The sequence below is a fragment of the Helianthus annuus genome, chromosome 4 (assembly GCF_002127325.2).
Source record: "Helianthus annuus cultivar XRQ/B chromosome 4, HanXRQr2.0-SUNRISE, whole genome shotgun sequence".
NCBI classification, from domain to species: domain Eukaryota; kingdom Viridiplantae; phylum Streptophyta; class Magnoliopsida; order Asterales; family Asteraceae; genus Helianthus; species Helianthus annuus.
This window is the reverse complement of record NC_035436.2, coordinates 168,105,072-168,124,905: the sequence shown is the minus strand read 5'-3', so window position 1 is coordinate 168,124,905 and position 19,834 is coordinate 168,105,072. Positions and strand designations below refer to the sequence as shown.

Sequence of the window (19,834 nt, the reverse complement as noted above, 5' to 3'; positions counted from 1 at the left end):
TATTAGATGACAATGATTCCCATGTGTTGCATATACTTTTGTAACGTGTGTTACAAATCACATGTACTAGCATGTTTGGATGTATACATGTTACATATACTAAGTGTTTTATATATACCAAGTGTGTTTCATACACAAATGTAACATGCGTATGCCTTTGTGGTGCATATACTCATGTTACATGTATACGTATGTTATTCACTACATCGTATGTAACACAAGTTACTCATGTTACATGTATATGTATGTTATTTACTATACATGTGCCTTGTTTTTATTCACTACATCGTATGTAACACATGTTACTTACATGTTCCACCATGTACTGCATTTACTTACGTAAGATGTGTAACACATGTTACAATTGCTTATTGTTTCCAAGTAACATTAAAGGTATGTACCTTGTTTTCTACTTCATCCTGTGTAACACATGTTACACTTGTTAATTAGTATCAAAGGTTACAATTGAAACAATATGTTGACCACCCAATGCTCGTCTACTACTTTTCTTACAATTGGTAATGAATAAAACATCTTAACTAATAACACATGTTAACTGATAACTGGTAACCAAATACATTTCCCACCATAACTATTTAACATCCAGACACCAACATATTACAGAGAAGACCAGAATGGTCATATTGTATTTTGGGTTATGGCCATAATTTAAAATAAATAAAATTCGTGGTGACTACGATAGTTACAAAAACCACCATGCATATATCACTAGCCAGTTGACTTGTTATAAACAAAAGTTGTGGTACCCAAGATAACTACAAAAACCACCATAGATGTTCCCACAAAAACTGTAGAAAAGACAACACTACCACACTCAGCGCCCTCCCACAATGAGGCAGCTTCTATCTTGCCTTTCAAAGTGTTAGAGGGCGACAACAGAATATTATGAGTGGCATACTTCGTCCGCAACTTTCTCACCTCCTTCATTTTCCTGCTCCCATTTGTTAAAGGGCGACAACAGAATATGAGTGCCGTTCAAAGTGTTAGAGGGCGACAACAGAATATGAGTGGCATACTTCATCCGCAACTTTCCAACGCACGACCTCCCCTTCAGCTTCTTCTCTTTCTTCATCCCATTCATCGTCCATTTCTTCGTCTACTTGCTTTCGCTTTCTCGGTATCTTACCAGTTTGCGATCTTGTTACTCTCTTTGTTGCTGCAAATAAAACAGGTTTAAAACATGTTACTTAATTTCATTAAAATAAAACAGGTTACCTAATATGTTTTTGATAAAATAAAGTCAGGATTAACATATGTTACCTATTTTTATAAAAATATGACAAGTTTAACACTTGTTAGATAACTTGGAAAAAATATGAGAGCTTAACACATGTTAACTAATCTAATAAAAATAATACAGGTTTAACACATGTTACATAATTTGATAAAAATAAGACAGGTGTAACACATGTTACACTAACATGTTTACCTAATAGGAGAGGTTTAACACATGGTAATAAGACAGGTTTAACAACGTTTACATCATTTGATAAAAATGAGACAGGTTTAACACATGTTACACTAATATGTTTACCTAATCAGGGAGGTTTAACACATGGTTCCCTAATAAGAAGGTTTAACATATGTTACGCTAATATGTTTATATGCTTTTGAGTCCGCTGACTTGTACCCTAATATCAGACAGGTTTAACACATGTTACGCTAATATATTTATATGCTTTTGAGCCCTTAGACTTGTACCCTAATATCAGAGGTTTACCTAATTTGTTTTTGACAGAAAACAAGGCAGGTCTAACACATGTTACCTAATATGTTTTTGACAAAAATATAAGACATGTTTAACATATGTTTTTGACAGAAAACAAGACGAGTTTAACACATGTTACAAACCAATAGTTTTAACGTGCAGTTGGCAAGTTGGCAATCCAAAAAAAAAATAATAATAATAAATAACCCGAGACTGTTTCTACTCAAAATAACTAACACTTCCTAGTCGCATTCAAAACAAAAATCACCATCGATCGGACCAAAAAAACCTACCGATTGGAAAAAAAAAACATAAAAACCAACATTAACACTTTCTAGTCTCATTCAAAACAAAAATCACCACCGATCAAATCACACACCGGTCGGACCAAAACACCTACCGATCGGAAAAAAACAGAAAACCCAACATTTATCTGATCAAAACACCTACCGATCGGAAAAAAGCAAAAATCATCACCGATCAAAACAAAACACCTACTGATAAAAAATCGAACCAAACTTACTTGCTTCTGCACTTGGTTCTTTCTTTCTTCCATTTCCGGCAACTTTTACCGGATGATAACAACTGAAATGTTGATCTCATATCTAGTGATTTCGATTCACCGTCGCACCTTGTTTTTATTTTCTTTTGCGATTCACTGTAGCACCTTTTTCCGGTGCCCCTTTTCTTCTCCGGTCAGATCATCTTCTCCGGTGCCCCTTTTCTTCTCCGGTGGGTTTTGGGAAGATCGATTGTTTGAGAGAGAAAGAGATGAATCTGGGTTGAGTCTTTTGAAATGTTTGAAATGAGGTTGGGGTATTTGATTAGTTCTTATAGATATTTGTGCACCTCCTTTAATGCATGTCAAATCACATAATATTATAATATATATAATGTACTACAATTATGGTTGATTTTACCTAAATACCCTTCAAGTACTTTTGTTGACCTCATCATTCTATTAAATTTAACTAAAAAAGGCTTCAAAATTTATGAGCCATTGGATGATCTTGATCAATGGTTATAGATTGGGTTTCCTAGGTTTTCTTAGCACAAATAAGTTTTCTATACATCCTTCCCCTATATATATATATATATATATATAAAGGGGTGTCCGAGTGACATGGTGGGAAACACAGACATTAGAAATCACGTAACATGTAATTTTTTTAAATTAAAAAAAGCTACAGCAAAATATCATACTCAAATTAAAGAGAATAAAATACTCGTTTTTATTGTGTAATTTTTTTAATATTAACGTATGAAAAAATTATGACCGCTTACAAATCATGAGGATAGTTGATTTAAAAGTCAACAAGATGTTTTAAAAAGTTGTATCATATGTTTTAAAGTTGTATCACGTAAACTCTTAAAGTTGTGTTAAACTAGCATTTTATCCGTACACGTTGTGGTGCGCTAAAATGAATGTTTCTTGGTTAGATAATATGTACGCCTGTACTTTGATTACACCAAAAGTCAGCATAGTAACCAAAAGAGGACACCTAAATACAGAACAGTTAGTAAACGGAAGAAAAAACAAAAAATATGAAGTGGTAATACAACCAAAACGATATGAAAATTTACGTAAACATGTAATGTCCCAACTGAAAATGTACATAAAAATAAGAAAGAAAACGTATTATATCTGACTTGACTCAACCAACCTGAATTTATACCGACATATACATAAAAAAAGTAAAACTTGAAAGTTTAGAAACTCAAGACGGTCAACATAACATTTTACAAAGTTTTTTAGAAAGTTAAGAACTATAACTGTTAATGCTGGAAGTTGGATGGTTGGATAAAAAATGAAAATTTTACAAAGTTTTTTAGAAACTTAAGAGCTATAACTGTCAATGCTGGAAGTTGGATGGTTGGATAAAAAATGAAAAAAAAAGTAAGAACCTTATAGAATTTAGAAAAAATTAGTGAGAATTAAAGAGAATTTACCAAAAGAAACCCATTAGAATAAAATTATGGATTCGCCACTAAAGGCAACCATTAGACATTCTTAAAAGTGTTTATGGTATGAAATTGTTCGTGATTTCTATTCATCAGAGATACCCTTTAAATAGGGAGAAATACAATGAGCCCTATCTATATTTTAGGACTAGATATACATAATAATACAAATAAATAATAATCCTATTCTTTGTATATCTATCGGCTAAGACACCCCCGCAGTTTGAACGGGCGGAGGACAGACGTTCAAACTGGAGCGAAAGGACTGGAACAATTGTCTTGAAATCCCTTTGGTAAAAATGTCCGCATATTGCAATGACGAAGGGACATGTAGAACACGAACATGGCCGATGCGAACTTTCTCCCGAACAAAATGAATATCAATTTCAACATGCTTGGTACGTTGATGCTGAACTGGATTGTCCGAAAGATAGACAGCAGAGACATTGTCACAATATACAATAGATGCCCGTCGTAACGGCTTATGCAACTCGAGTAATAAGTTTCGAAGCCAAGTAGCCTCTGCCACAGTATTAGCAACACCACGATACTCTGCTTCGGCACTAGAGCGAGACACGGTTGGCTGACGTTTAGAGGACCACGATATCAAATTATCGCCAAGAAACACACAATAGCCACTGGTAGATCGCCGAGAATCCGGGCACCCACCCCAGTCAGCATCAGAATAAGCAACCAGTGAAGTGGTACCAGACTGAATAATGCGCATGCCATACTCCAATGTACCTTGTAAATACCTGATAATCCGCTTCATGAAATTAAAGTGTGTATCACGTGGATCATGCATGAATAAGCAGATTTGTTGTACGGCATACGAAATATCTGGTCGGGTGAAAGTGAGATACTGCAATGCCCCGGCCAAGCTACGATACAAAGTAGGATCATGAAAGGGAGCCCCATCATCGGCACTAAGTTTAGCTGAGAGATCCACTGGGGTGGTACACGGTTTGCAATTCGACATGGAGGCACGTGCAATAATATCCTTAGTATACTGTTCCTGAGACAAAAATAAGCCATGTGACTGACGAGTGACCTTGATACCCAAAAAATGATGTAAAACACCCAAATCGGTCATAGCAAATTCCCGTGAGAGAGTACGAATAATCTCATGCAATAGTGTAGTGGAAGACGCCGTAAGAACAATGTCATCAACGTACAACAATAAATAGGCAGTCTCATTTCCTTTTCTGTAAATAAATAGAGAGTGGTCGCAGGCACTACTCCGGAATCCATGTGAAAGAATATAGTTTGCAAAATGGGTGTACCATGCACGGGGCGCTTGTTTGAGGCCATATAATGATTTCTTTAGGCGACAAACCAGATGTGGGTTTCGTTTATCTACGAAACCAGGGGGCTGATGCATAAAAACAACTTCATTCAATGTACCATGTAGGAAAGCATTTTTTACGTCGAGCTGATGTATAGGCCAAGACCGTGAAACAGCCAAAGAAAGCACGGTTCGGATAGTAGCTGGCTTAACAACAGGACTGAACGTGTCCTCACAATCGACCCCCACTGTTTGACTCTTCCCATTAACAACGAGACGGGCTTTATACCTTTCCAATGACCCATCCGACTTAAACTTGTGGCAAAACAACCACATGCATCTAATAACCGGCCTGTCAACCGGCCGGGGAACCAACTCCCATGTATCATTATCCTGTAAAGCAGTAAATTCGGTTTGCATTGCATGTAACCAATTTGGATCAGTAAAGGCTTTGGCATAGGAATTAGGGATCGGGGAGATGGGTGAAGAGAATAGGGTGTGTTGGGTGTGTGGTTTAGTGGAGCCAGATTTAGATCTAGTGGTCATGGGGTGAGTATTAGGTGGAGTTGGGTCAGGTTGTGCGGGTTGTGGCGGGTTGGGTTGAGAGGATGAGGGTGAGGGGTTAGGCTGGTTATTAAAAGGTTGGGTTGAGTTAATACGGTTAGGCTGATGGGTAGTAGTTTGGGCTGCTGATGGGGGTAAATGAGTTGGGCGGGTTCGACGACTATAGGTCAAAGGGTACGGGATTATGCTAGGATGTGGAGGTAGTGTTTTGGGTTGTGGAGGGTCAGGTGAAGGTGAATGCTGAAAGGTAAAAGCATCGGGAATAGGATCATCAAGGAATTGGTACCGACTAACAGGAGAAGGTATTGTGTAGGGGAAGGTTCGTTCGTCAAAAGTGACGTGTCGGGAGATGTGGACTTTACCGGTAGTGGGATCAAAGCACCGGTAGCCACGAAAATCAGGAGGGTATCCAAGAAAAATGCATCGTATAGAACGAGTGTGAAGTTTATGGGGTTGGGTGGCTGATGTATTAGGATAGCAAGCACACCCGAACACTCGTAAGTGATCGTAAGTAGGGTGTCGCAGGTATAGGGCAAACGTAGGCATGAAATAATTCAGCCGTTTTGTAGGTAAAATGTTATGAAGATACACTGCTGTATGAAGAGCCTCTACCCAGAATATTGGTGGGAGAGTGGCATGTATTAGCAGTGATCGAATGATGTCGTTAAGGCGACGAATCATCCGTTCGGCTCGGCCGTTTTGGGAAGAGGTTTGAGGACATGCAAACCTGAATACCAAGCCATTTTGATTGGCGAAATTTTTGAATGCAAGGTTATCAAACTCACCTCCCAAATCGCATTGGAAGTTTTTAATATTTCTGTTAAACTGTGTAGCGATTAGTCGATGAAATTTCACAAAAGTAGGAAAAGTTTCAGATTTGAATTTAAGGGGATAAACCCAAACAAAGTGTGAAAAATTATCAATTAGGACCATATAATATTTATATCCTGTTTTACATGGTACAGGAGAAGTCCACAAGTCACAATGGATAATATCAAATGGTGAAAACGTGAATGAATTAGAGGCATAAAAAGGCATACGTTTACTATTCGATAACTGACATGAATGACAAAAACTAGACTTGTTTTGATTACAAGGAAAATTAAAATTACGACTAAGAATGTCTAAAACTTGAGCCCCGGGATGGCCAAAACGATCATGCCAGGGTAGTGTAGTGGATGTGATAGAGCATGCTTGAGGCGGAAGTTGCGGAGCGGTGAGCGGATAAAGGTCCCCGGTGCTATTGTGGCGCGAAAGAATTTGTCCAGTTTTGAGGTCCTTCAAAGAAAAACCAAACGGGTCAAATTCGATAGACAGGTTATTATCGCGAGTAAATCTTCTAACAGAAATAAGGTTTTTAATGACTTTTGGGCTATAAAGTATGTTAGGTAGAATATAGGTACGGTCATTAACGGTGTGGTAGCCGGTTCCTGATCCTTTTATTGGTAAACATTCACCATTGCCAACCAAAAGTTTACTGTAAACAGGTAATGAAGATGGATGTCGAATCATACCTTGGTTAGGGGAGACATGAGATTCTGCTCCCGTATCCATGTTCCAGAACGGTTCAGGTTGCTGTAATTGCATTGTTGCAAAAGCTGCTTGAATATCAGACGGGTTTAGAGCGTCATATCCGTTGGGCTGCGGTTGCATGTGCTGGGGCGTAGGGGGGTAACCAGCGTAATGTGCCTGCTGGGCTTGGTCATTGGGCTGCTGAAACTGGGTTGCAGAAGGTGCGAATTGGGCTGCATTGGGCTGCGACTGATTGTTGTTGTTGGGCCTCCATGAGGGCTGAGTAGGATAGGGACAAGGTGGAGTATTCCACCAGGCCCACTGGGGATAACCCGGGTTTTGGCCCGAGTTTTGGAAGGCCCAATTCGCTTGCTGTTGGTTGCGCCCACCCCCGCGACCTCGACCACCGCGTGAGCCACGATAGCCTTGACCTCGACCACGTCCGCGACCCCTAGAAGAAGTTTGATCCGGGGTTTGGTTAGGGTTAGGAGTCGTTTGTTGTGTCGGGGCAGCAGGAGCCACTAGTACCGAAGAGGATGTGTTTTGACGAGCTTCAAGACGAATCACTTCGTCATGTAACATACTACGTGCCAGATCCCAATCGGCATCTTGCTGATTGATGAGAGAGGCAATAGTGTCATACTCAGCTGGTAAACCACGCACTAATTGTAAGACGAGTCGTGACTCAGTTACAGTGTGGTCAACGTCCCCTAATTGATTCGCTAGTTCCTTGAGACGTTGACAATAATCATCAAGAGAGGAGCAGGCTGCAAGAGTGAGATTGCAGAATTTTGATTCAAGGGCAGCCGCCCGTGCCTTCTTATTACTGAGGAATATCTTCTCGATCTTGAGCCAAGCCGCACGAGCAGTAGAGTCAGATTCCAGAATACGACCTAGCAGGTCATCTGAGATTGTGCTGTAGATCCACTGGAGAACCAGCGCATCAATTTCTTTCCAAGAGGCGTAGTCTTCATCAGTTTCAGCAGGCGATTTTGGTGTCATCGATGTGGTTGAGGACTTTGTAAGCCACCGCATGCAGCTTGAACAGTTTAATCCAGGCAGAATACGTAACCTTGGTGCCATCAAGAGTACGCACTTTAGTCTGGATATTTGTCACAGAATACGCCGGATGGAGGGTGACTGCGGGTTTCTGGGATGGCTCGGATTGATCAGGTTTAGTGATGGCAGCGATCGGAAAAAAAAGAAGGGATCGGAAAAAAAACGCCGGCTAGGGTTTTAGGGTTTGAGAAGAAAATCAGAACCGTAGCTCTGATACCATAAAAGTGTTTATGGTATGAAATTGTTCGTGATTTCTATTCATCAGAGATACCCTTTAAATAGGGAGAAATACAATGAGCCCTATCTATATTTTAGGACTAGATATACATAATAATACAAATAAATAATAATCCTATTCTTTGTATATCTATCGGCTAAGAATTCTAACATACTCGGGTTTGGACCAACAATTGATACTATAATATCATTAACATTCGAAGGGGGCACATCATCGAGGTTTGAAACACAAGACGCAATGAATGGAGCAAATAAATAACCTAACACACTCGTCCAACATAACCATGCATGCCGCGATACACTCGCATTGCGAATTAAAACAAAATATTTACGATCAAATAGTCCAAACTTTTTTTTCCTAGACACTTCACTAGTTTTGGTTCTACTCGCGCTTGCTCTAAAAAAAACTTATCATGCTTAAGCTTGAGCTTGATCACAAAGGATCTAGTTTTTAGGAATTTTAACTGTAGCATGTAGTTGCTACAACATAAAGTTAAGTAAAACCATGGCAAACCTTCCCCCTTAAGTTTTGTGTTGCGTGGCTTGCTTAAAAAGCTATTTGCCTTAAATTGACACCTAATTATCATATTTCCACTTCTCACCTAATGCAACTTGGATCGCTTAATTATTCATTTTTAACAATTTTCAACGGGAAAACATCACTTTTCTTATAAAATATAATTTTATTCTTCCAGAATTCTATTAAGAGTGTTTGGATTCACGCTTTAAACTAATTGTCTGATTAAGACGAATTAAAGTCACACTTATCCGTTTTAACATTTAAAGTAATGCTTAGGAGTTCAATTAATTTCTGTGACAATTTATTGTTGAGAACAACTGTAAATTCGTAATGACATTCTGATGACGTGAAACACCGCCCAACCCATTTATCAATTGAACCCGTGATTCAAAGAGATAAGGTTGAATGGCTTTGATTGGTTGGTGCTAAGTGATCAAGTGATAGTTTTGAGGAGTGCTCCGTCCCCCTTGCGGATTTGGTGTTATAGCTCGACTCAACCAAACATGACAAAAAATTTCTACAATTGATTATAGGGTTGTTCCCGAGAATCCTCGGAAAATTTTGGACCCGGGGCGAGTAGAAAAACGGTCTCTATTGGGCCAATTTTAAATGGATTGAAATTATAACTGGCTTTAATTTTAAAGGAAAATTGGATTTTAATGGGTTTAAATTATAATTGGCTTTAATTTTAAAGGAAAATTGGATTTTAATAATCACACCTTTAGGTGGTTCGCCAATAATAATAATCCAACCTTCAAGTATTGCTACTAGCAGCCTCACCTTATTTTTTTTTCACTCGACCTCCGTTAAAAAAAAATTTAACTTTGTTAAGATTCTTTTTCTGAATTTCAAAGTGATGTTTTAGGGCTTCTAATCAGAACGAGGACACAAGTCGATTGATGTAAAACTTACATCGAAACGGTGCTACAAACGACTTGATTTATGTTAATTGGAAGTTTAAACAACCGAATTGAAGCACCGTTTTCGTCGTTTGGAGCAACGTTTCAAGGTAAGTTTTACATCAATTGACTCGTATCCTTGTTCTTATTAAAAGCAAAATTAAATGCATGTGGTCTTTGTTTAGCATTGGATTCGGGACTTACGATAGTGGAGCTTGTTTAGAATTAAATGTTTGTGGTCTCTGTTTACTATCGTTCATCTTCTTCGCTGGCTGGTAAACCACAAATCCATATTGTTTCAACTTCAAATGTTCTAATATACTTATGAATTACTTGATGAAACATTCTTTAAAGAGTTAATTACTGTTTTCGTCCCTGTGGTTTGTCAAAAATCACTATTTCAGTCCATTAGTTTAAAATTTGCGATTTCAGTCCCTGTGGTTTCACTTTCATAACCATTTCAGTCCCTGTGGTTTCACTTTCGTAACCATTTTAATCCATTTATTCTGTTAGTACAGGGACTAAAATGGTTACGAGATGGACTGAAATGGTTACGAAAGTGAAACCACAGGGACTGAAATCGCAACTTTTAAACTAATAGACTGAAATAGTGATATTTGACAAACCACAAGGACAAAAACAGTAATTAACTCTTCTTTAAAAAGCCAACGACAATAGGCGTCTTGGCGTAATCTCATTAAGTTTTTGGTTTGAAAATTCGAACTGTGGGTGGGGGTGCCAGTTAAAAAATTCTCGATGCTCTCATTTTTATATTAACTTAAGTTTTTAATTTAATTGTTAAAAGTGTGTGGACTAAACGGTGTTTGGGCTAAATTGTCTAAAGTGATATTATCCTCAACTATTGGCTATTGGCTACTGTTATCTTTAATTATCATCAGTGGTGGACCCAAGAATTTTTTCATGGGGGTGCGGAATATTTTTAAGGATTTTAGACCCCTAGGTATATAAAAAATTCAGTCCATATCGGGTCGGGTCTCAAGCTAGAATTTATATAATTATCAAAAACATGTCAAACATCGTTACAAACATATCTAAAATGTCGCTCTATGGGTTTTCATTTTTTGAAATCTATCAAAACATCTAGAGCTACTTTTCTAAGCAAGTCTTTCTCTATATAACATATACAACTAATTTCAACACTAAACACTTAAACAATCATCACCAAACTTCATAATTTTCAACTTTAAAATCAAGCCCTAGTTTTAATTGTTGATTCCTTCTAACTAACCATTTAAACACACTAAACTTTAACTAAAACAACAAAATCAACCAACTAAAGTTTCAAAAAACAACAAAACAACTAAAATTTCAAACTTTTTTAACAATTGTATTTCTCCTAAAAGTCCAAATAAAACAAGAAAACAAAAAAATAATCGAACCATACCCGAAAATAGTGATGAGATGTTGTTTTCGTGAGTTTGGTGGCCGAAATTGCGGTGGGTTGGGTTATTATATTTTAGTTCAAATTAGTGTTATTAGATTGGGTTGGGCTTGAGTTATGGTGTGTTTATTGGGTTAAAGGTTAAGAGAAAGTTAATTGGGTTAAGTGAAAGTTAATGAGTTAAGTGGAAAGTTAATTAGGTTGTATTTTTAAAAACAATCAGTGTTTACGTAAATTTTTTACAAATTCATAAGATTTTTTCCTAGGGGGACGGTCGAAAATTCCAAGGGGTGCGAATGAAAATTTTCAAGGGGTGCGAATGAAAATTTTCAAGGGGTGCGGTCGGGATTTTACCGGGAATTTAGCACTAAATTTTATTTTTTCAAGGGGTGCGCCCGCCCACCTTAAAATACATGTAGGTACGCCCCTGATTATCACTTTGACGCCCGTCACCCCCAACTTAACACTTAGTGTGTTCTGTCACCACATCGTTAAGTAATCACTAACTTTTTATCTTGTTACTATATTTTTGGGGTGTCCTAAGATCCCTAAAACCTTCCTAAGATTCCTATGACACCCACAAAAGTATAGTACCAAGATCAAAAGTTAGTGATCAGTTAATGACGTGGTGAAAGAACACACTAAGTGTTAAGTTGGGGGTGACGGACGTCAAAGTGTGTTGGGATTGAACCCTATCAGAGGAACAGATAATTAAAGCCAAAACTGGATCAGAGCAGTGGATTCTGAATAAGCAGATGCTGATATACAAATCTCTCCCCTTGAAAGTGATTACAACTGCTGATGACCTCCTATCTGCTGATCTTGCTAAACTGCTGACCCATAACTGCTGCTCAACTAAAGATCTGATGGAAGACTAAAGTCCCGCTGACTCAATCTACTGCCTTGAGTCAAGCACTGCTGATCCGGACAAGTGCTGCTGGTTTCACAGCAGTAGAAGGTTGCAGCAGCTATTCTAAAGTCTGTTTTGTAATAGAATGTATTAGCAGTCGTTAACACAAGCAGAGTCTGTATAGATCAGAGGTTAGAGTTTGTTAGGAGGTTAGATGTCACTTTCATGGTGACGTCAGCAAAGATGCTCAGTAGTTTGCAAGTGCCTATAAATAGTTCAGTACTTGGTACTGTTCTATTAGCTCTTTGCATCATTCGTCTTCTTTGCACGAACAAACTACTGAGCTCTGGCTGAGGGGGAGTTTGCATTCTTACATCAATCATTGTAATCGTAGTTGAAATAAATTCAATCTTTCGGTTCTTTGTGTAAAGATGTTTGATGAAAGTATTACTCTCGTTTGATTGTATGCAAAGTTTGTTTTCATTATAATTTCCGCTGCACACTCATCCATCTTCATCTTATTTTCAAACATAAAATACAATCAAAAACAAACTTAGATCCAACAATTGGTATCAGAGCTTGGACAGTCAAATTTGATTTAACAATCATTTTGACGTAAATAGTTCAGCTTAAAACAGTTGATATTGATCGTTTGTTCGTCGTTGAAAAACAGAGTAAGGATTAATCACCATTAAAGTTGATTTCTCAGTACCTGTAAAACAACAAGAATGACGTCACAATCTCAGGACGATAAAAACAACATTGGTTCTCTTTTTAAACCACCTATGCTAAAAAGAAATGAGTACAACATCTGGCAGAGGAGGATGGGTCACATCCTCGCTCAACAAAGCACAAGTTGTTGGAAGTCTGTCATCTTTGGTCCTCATGTTCCTACCGTGCCAAGCGCTGAAGATGCTAAAAAACAAGTTGAAAATTATACTGAAACGGATTATCAAAAATTTGAACTAGATGCTAAAGCGTTTAGTATCATAGCATCAGCGCTGCCCGACGAAATATATGCTGGATTGTTACATTGTGACAATGCCAAAGAGTTGTGGGACGCGCTTAAGGAACAGTTTGGAGGTACTGAAGAAGTTATAGAAAACAATAGGGAAATCCTGAACCAACAGTATGAAACATTTTGTCATGTTAAAGGTGAATCACTGACGCAACAATTTGAGCATTTCAGTTGTCTCATCAGTGAACTGAGGCTTGTTAAAACTACTTTTACAAACTCAACTCAAAACAGCAGGTTCCTCAGGTCATTGCCAGAAAAATGGGACACAATAGCTTTTGTCACCCGAAATTCACCTAAGTTCAATGATCTGACCTTGACCCAACTCCATGGTCGACTCCTGACCTACGAAAGGGAGTTGAACCAGAAAAGGAAGTTACAAGAGTCAGGGAAAACCGTTGATGATTATTCATTCGGTAACACTGCTCTTCTGGGTTAAGAAGAATCTGGTGGTAGTGGTAAGGATCAGAGTTATGATCACTTTATTGACATAACTGCTGGTGCAAATTTTAACAACCCTGATCCTCACTCTACAGGTTATGCATTCACTGCAAATGAAAACCAGATGTCAGACAATTTAAGCTTTGAACTCAATGATCTACAGCATTTCGACCCCACTGATCTAGAGGAAATGGACATCCTGCACCAACTGGCCTTGCTAAGTGTTAGAACTAGCAAGTTTTATAAAAGAACAGGGCGAAAATTCCCAGGGTTACATGGGAATCTAAGGGTTGGGTTGGATAAATCGAAAATCAAGTGTTATAAGTGTAACAGGTTAGGACATTTTGCTAGAGAGTGTAGGAGTCAAACAACTGGTCCCATAATCACTCACCCTAGTTCAAATCCTAGACCTCAAAATCAAAACACTGTGCACTATGCCCAATATGCCCCAGCAGCACATGTGAACACTGCTCACTATGCTGTTGCTCCTGTGCCAGTGCATTATGTCCAAACAGCTGCTCCACAGATCCAATATGTTCAAACCCCTGCTCCCCAGGCACAAGTGCAACCTGCACCACAAACCACTGCTCCAGTAGCAAAACAACCAGATCAACAAAGTTTCTTTACTCAAGAATTTGTTAACTGGAGCAGTATGCCTGAAGACCTCAGTGATGAAAATTTTACACTCTATGCTTCTAATGTTTCTTCTCATGATGAATTTTGTTTGATGGCATTAGAGTCAATACAGGAGGGGGTTGAATCTGAAGAGGAACAGCTGGCCTCTGAAACAGTGGATGAGGTGATTGAAGAAGTGGTTACTGCTGTGGCAAATGAAGTACTGTTGGAAGAAAGTTCAGGCACCCTGATTGAACCACTGACAGATCCATGGTCCGAAGAAGAAAAGACAGGTGAGTTAGAAGAGAGAGCTGAAGATGAGGAAAATCCTAAATGTGATTGTGCAATGATGGCTGCTGCAAAGGTATCACCTCAAGTTCTTGAAAAACTGTGTTCTGACAATTGCATTATTGCTTTTTCTAACATCAAAGAGGTGAATGAAAACCTTCGTGATAAAATCTTATCTGATGAAGTCATATTTGAAAGGTCTCTAAAAGAACTTAAAAACAAATTGGCTAAAAAAGAGAAAGAGATTTGCAGCATGAAAGAAGAGCAAAGCATAACCAAAACCCAACTCCAAACCTTGATAGAAAAATACCAAGGTTGAAAAAAGGAGTTAGAGTCCACCCAGATCACATGTGAGAGATGGGTGGAATCATGCAAAGGGTATGAGGTTATGCTTGAGAAACAGATAAAAAGCAATGTGAAATTTGGGGTTGGTTATAGAAACATGATGATGAAAACACTGCTTTTGAAAAATCTGTTTCAACCACTGATGTAACTACTGAGTTCATCCCCACAAACAAGAATGGCCAAGAAGTGAAAATCACTGACAAACTTGGTAACAAAATCACACTTGACAGACCAACGGGTCCCTCTGCTTTTGACGAGATTGAAAATCATCAATTTAAACCAAAATGGTCTGATGAGTGTGATATTCTTGAAAATTTCAAGCCAATGGACTTTACATCAACTGATGGTGTTAAAGCTCCAAAAGCTAAAGTCATTCCTCTTAAGGACATCCCAGCAGTGGTTAAAACCTCTGCTACAAAGGAGTCTGAAAAGAGGAAGAAGAAAGAAAAAATTGATAACTTGTTTTGTGAATTCTGTGAGAAAAGGAACCATCTAACAAAAGATTGTTTCCACTTAAAAGCTTATGATATAAACAAAACAAGTGTCATAGTTTCAGCTGAAAGCTGCATTGTTTGTGGTAAAACAAACCACAAAACTCAAGCATGTGTGTATCTCAAAAACTTTGATATCAAAAAGAATGAGTACCTTGCTAAAACATCCTTGAGTCCATCAGCATCACCATCGGTCAAATTCACAAAGAAACAACCACTGTTTGTGCCAGTTCAAACAGCTGTCACAAAACAGCTGAACCAAACATCTGTCAAAAGAGATGTTCAGGTTACTGATGCACCTCCTGCTAATCAGTTCAGAAAAGGCAAGGAAAAACAGTCTTACCAAAGGATTCCACACGTTTATGAGGTCTACAAAAAGCCCTCTAAACCCAGAGTGAATAGGCATCCTTTTGGGTATCAGCAGGTGATTGGGCAAGACCCTCAACAGTGGTTAGCAAGAAACAGTACTAAAACTGTCCAAACCCCTGACTTAACCACTGCTCATCACACTGCATCCATACCAGACACTGCTGAATCCCCATCCAAAGCCCTGTTGGCTTTGGAGTCCTTAATGAACTAATCCTTTTACTTCATGTGCAGGGAGCTTCTGCATGCTTTGATAGTCTGTGGTATGTAGATAGTGGAGGCTCCAGGAACATGACAGGATGTAAAGCCCTCCTCAAAGACTTTAAAATCCATGGAGGGGGTGATATAGCCTTTGGAAATAATAGTAAAGGGAAAGTTCTGGGGTCTGGAACAGTGCAATCTGGTAATGTAAAATTTGAAAATGTCAATCTAATAGACAATCTGAAATTCAACCTTCTGAGTGTATCTCAAATGAGTGACAAAGGGTTTGGGTCATTCTTCACAAAAGACTGTTGTAGGATTGTTGGACCAGAAATGGTCAAAAAGATTGAAGCAATAATAAAAAATGGTCAAACTAAACTTGTTGCTCAAAGAAGTGGCAATGTTTATGTTGTTGACATGTCTAAAGAATGTCCCAGAGCTGATGCCTGTCTGTTCTCAGCTGCCTCTAACAAAGAGACAGAACTTTGGCACAGAAGACTAGGGCACACAAATCTTAAGACAATAACAGAAATTTCAAAAAATGGTTTGGTAAGAGGCCTACCACAAAAATTGTTTTCATGTCCTGAACATTGCATTTCCTGTTTAAAAGGAAAACAGCATAAAAGTTCTTACAAGTCCATTGAAGAGTCCAAAACAACCTAGTGTTTGCAAATGCTACACATGGATTTATTTGGCCCAGTTCAAGTCATGAGCCTCAAAAAGAAAAGATATTGTTTGGTTATAGTTGATGACTTTTCTAGGTTTACATGGACTTTCTTTTTGCACTCTAAAGATGAAACTGCAGGCATTTTGCAAGACTTTGTGACACAGGTTGAAAAGCAATTTGACCTTCCAGTGAAAAGCTTTAGGAGTGACAATGGCACAGAATTTAAAAATAAGGAGTTGGATGCCTTCTGTGTGAAGAAATGGATTGTAAGGCAGTACAGCATCCCTAGAACACCAGAGAAAAATGGGGTGGTTGAAAGAAAGAACAGAACCTTGATTGAGGCTGCCAGAACTATGCTTGCAGATTCAGGTTTGCCATTAACTTTCTAGGCAGAGGCAGTAAACACTGCTTGCTATGTCCAGAACAGAGTTTTAATAAACCCCAGGCACAAAAAGACTGCCTATGAAATTCTGTATAAAATCAAACCACTGATCTCATACTTCAAAGTGTTTGGCTGCCCATGCTTTATTTTGAACTTAAAAGATTCCATTTCAAAATTTGCAGCCAAAATTGATTGTGGTTATTTTCTGGGATACTTAACCACTGCCAAGGCCTACAAAGTGTTCAATGCACGGACCAAGGTAGTGGAGGAGACTTTGGATGTAAAGTTCAATGAGCTTTCATTAATGAAAATCCCAGCAAATCCTGCTGTTCTGTTTGATCTTGGAAAATTCACTTTTGAAAATACTGCTATCAAGACTAACAGTGCAGGTCCATCAGAGGATACAACACCAGACTATGGGTATGAAATCATCATCCCTCAAAGGTCTGCCACAAAGGGAAAAGCACCAGTTGTTCAAAACAGCTGCCAAAGCTCAACCACTGCTACCTTAACAGTTGTTGACCAAAGTAGCCCATCTACCACTGCTTCCACATCCTCAAACACTGCTGACAAAAGTCCTCAAACAGTGGATAAAAGTCAGCAGTGGTCCACTTCATTACCACCTATTCCACCACCTTTTGAAGCCACTGCTGGGTCATCAAAGTCACCAGCAGTGGTTAGCTCATATGATACACATTTGCAGCCTTCACCAACAAATGCCATCATACCATACCAAGGAGACTTAATCTTCTTGAGATCTCATCCACCTGATCAAATCATTGGCAACATCAACGAAGGGGTGCTCACAAGAAGCCAAACCCAAAACATTTGTCTTTTTGCTGGCTTTCTATCACTCCATCAGCCAGTCAAGTACCAAGAGGCACTAAAAGACAACAGCTGGGTAGAAGCCATGCAAGAGGAGCTCCAACAGTTTAAAAGACAACAAGTGTGGGAGCTTGTACCACTGCCAAAGAGGTTAGTCCCATTGGCACAAAGTGGGTCTTCAAGAACAAAACAGATGAAAGGGGCATTGGAGTCAAGAACAAAGCCAGGCTTGTGGTTCAAGGTTACAGACATGAAGAGGGGATTGATTATGATGAAACATTCGCCCCTGTTGCAAGATTGGAAGCTATCAGACTGTTCCTGGCCTTTGCTTTCAACCACAACATGAAGGTGTTTCAGATGGATATCAAAAGTGCTTTCCTCTATGGTACATTGCAAGAAGAGGTGTATGTATGTCAACCTCCAGGCTTTGAGGATCCATTTTATCCTGATCATGTCTACAGGCTAAATAAAGCCTTGTATGGCCTGAAACAAGCACCAAGGGCCTGGTATGAAACTCTTTCCAACTTTCTTCTCTCAAATGGTTTCAAAAGAGGTACCATTGATAAAACACTATTTCTTAAATGGAGAGGGAAACACTTAATGATTGTCCAAATTTATGTGGATGACATTATTTTTGGAAGCACATGTACTAAAATGTGTGAAGAGTTTAGAGAACTCATGACAGCTGAGTTTGAAATGAGTGCAATGGGTGAGCTGCAATGCTTTCTTGGTCTCCAAGTACAGCAATCGCAAAATGGAACCTTCATTCATCAAAGAAAATATGCTAAAGAACTTTTAACCAAATTTGATATGAATGATTGTAAACCATGCAGCACACCCATGGCCACAAATAAGTTGGTCATGTCTGATGAAAAGGATGAGCTGATTGACCAAACACTTTATAGAAGCATGATTGGGTCTTTATTGTACCTAACTGCATCTAGACCAGACATCATGTTTGCAACATGTGTCTGTGCAAGAAGTCAATCAGCTCCCAGAAAATCAAATCTCATTGCTGTAAAAAGGATTCTCAGATACATAAAAGGTGCTCCCACACTTGGTATCTGGTATCCAGCTAATGGGAATATCAAGCTTTCAGGTTTTTCAGATAGTGACTTTGCTGGATGTCACACCACAAGGAAGTCCACTTCAGGAGGGTGCCAGTTTCTAGGTGATTGCTTAGTCTCTTGGCAAAGCAAAAAGCAAGCAGCAGTTTCAACATCCACTGCTGAGGCTGAATACATTGTTGCTGCAAGCTGTACAGCCCAACTCCTGTGGCTTCAAAATCAGTTGCTGGATTTTGGTATCACTGCCTTAAAGACACCACTCATGTTGGACTGCCAGGCAGCAGAAAATATCATAAAAAATCCAGTTTCCCACTCTACCACAAAGCACATCGACATCAGACATCACTTTGTGAGGGATTGGTATGAAAAAGGTTTGATTTCTCTGCATCATGTCCCAACTAAAGACCAGCTGGCAGATGTGCTCACAAAAGCACTTGATACAACCACTTTTGAAAGCTTGGTCTCTAGGATTGGGATGCTAAACATGGAATAACAAGCAACATCTTGTTTTTCTATGAATAAAAGCAACAAAATGTTTTCAGAAAATCAAAAATCCATCCTTAAAAATAGCTAAAAATGAAAATTTCATTAAAATCCTTAAAAGTCTGCCATAACCACTGATTGTTCAAAAGTCTGCTCTACTTCAAAAAGCCTGCCCACTGCTGAAAGGCAACCTCTGTTCTCTCATTTCTTGATAACCTCTGTTGTTCAAAAGCAGTGTCTTATCCACTGATATGCTATCCACTGATAGTGAAAATCATCCACTGCCCCCTTTCCACTGCTTTCATTAGTTGCTTTCATCAAAAGTACTGTCCTTCATTTTCACCAGTGGTTGTCACGTGGGCAGTACATAGCAGTCAGACCTTTTGTAACGGCTGCCACGTCAGCATTCATTCTTTTTCCTATAAAATTCCCCACTCACCACCAAAACAGGGTTTTACTGTCGAATTGAATTCTTAAAAATTCTCTTCTCAAAGCAGTTTTTTCTTCTCATCTCTCACAAATTTCTTCGATCGTTCGTTTCAAAAATGACAAACTCGAAGTCATCTGCAAAATCCACATCAAAATCATCGAAAACAGCCTCTCAAAAGGCAACTTCCACTGAAATTCCA

The 19,834-nt window shown here is 38.7% G+C and overlaps 1 protein-coding gene across 1 annotated transcript; it reads right to left on the bottom strand.

The window, feature by feature from the left end:
• Positions 1-6,706: 6,706 nt before the first annotated feature.
• LOC110935052 lies at positions 6,707-8,054 on the bottom strand. Its single transcript, XM_022177658.2, has 2 exons — positions 7,055-8,054; positions 6,707-6,818 (listed from the first exon to the last, which is right to left on the bottom strand). Exons 1-2 carry the CDS (start codon positions 8,052-8,054, stop codon positions 6,781-6,783), a joined length of 1,038 nt encoding a protein of 345 aa, XP_022033350.2. The 3' UTR covers positions 6,707-6,780.
• Positions 8,055-19,834: the final 11,780 nt, after the last annotated feature.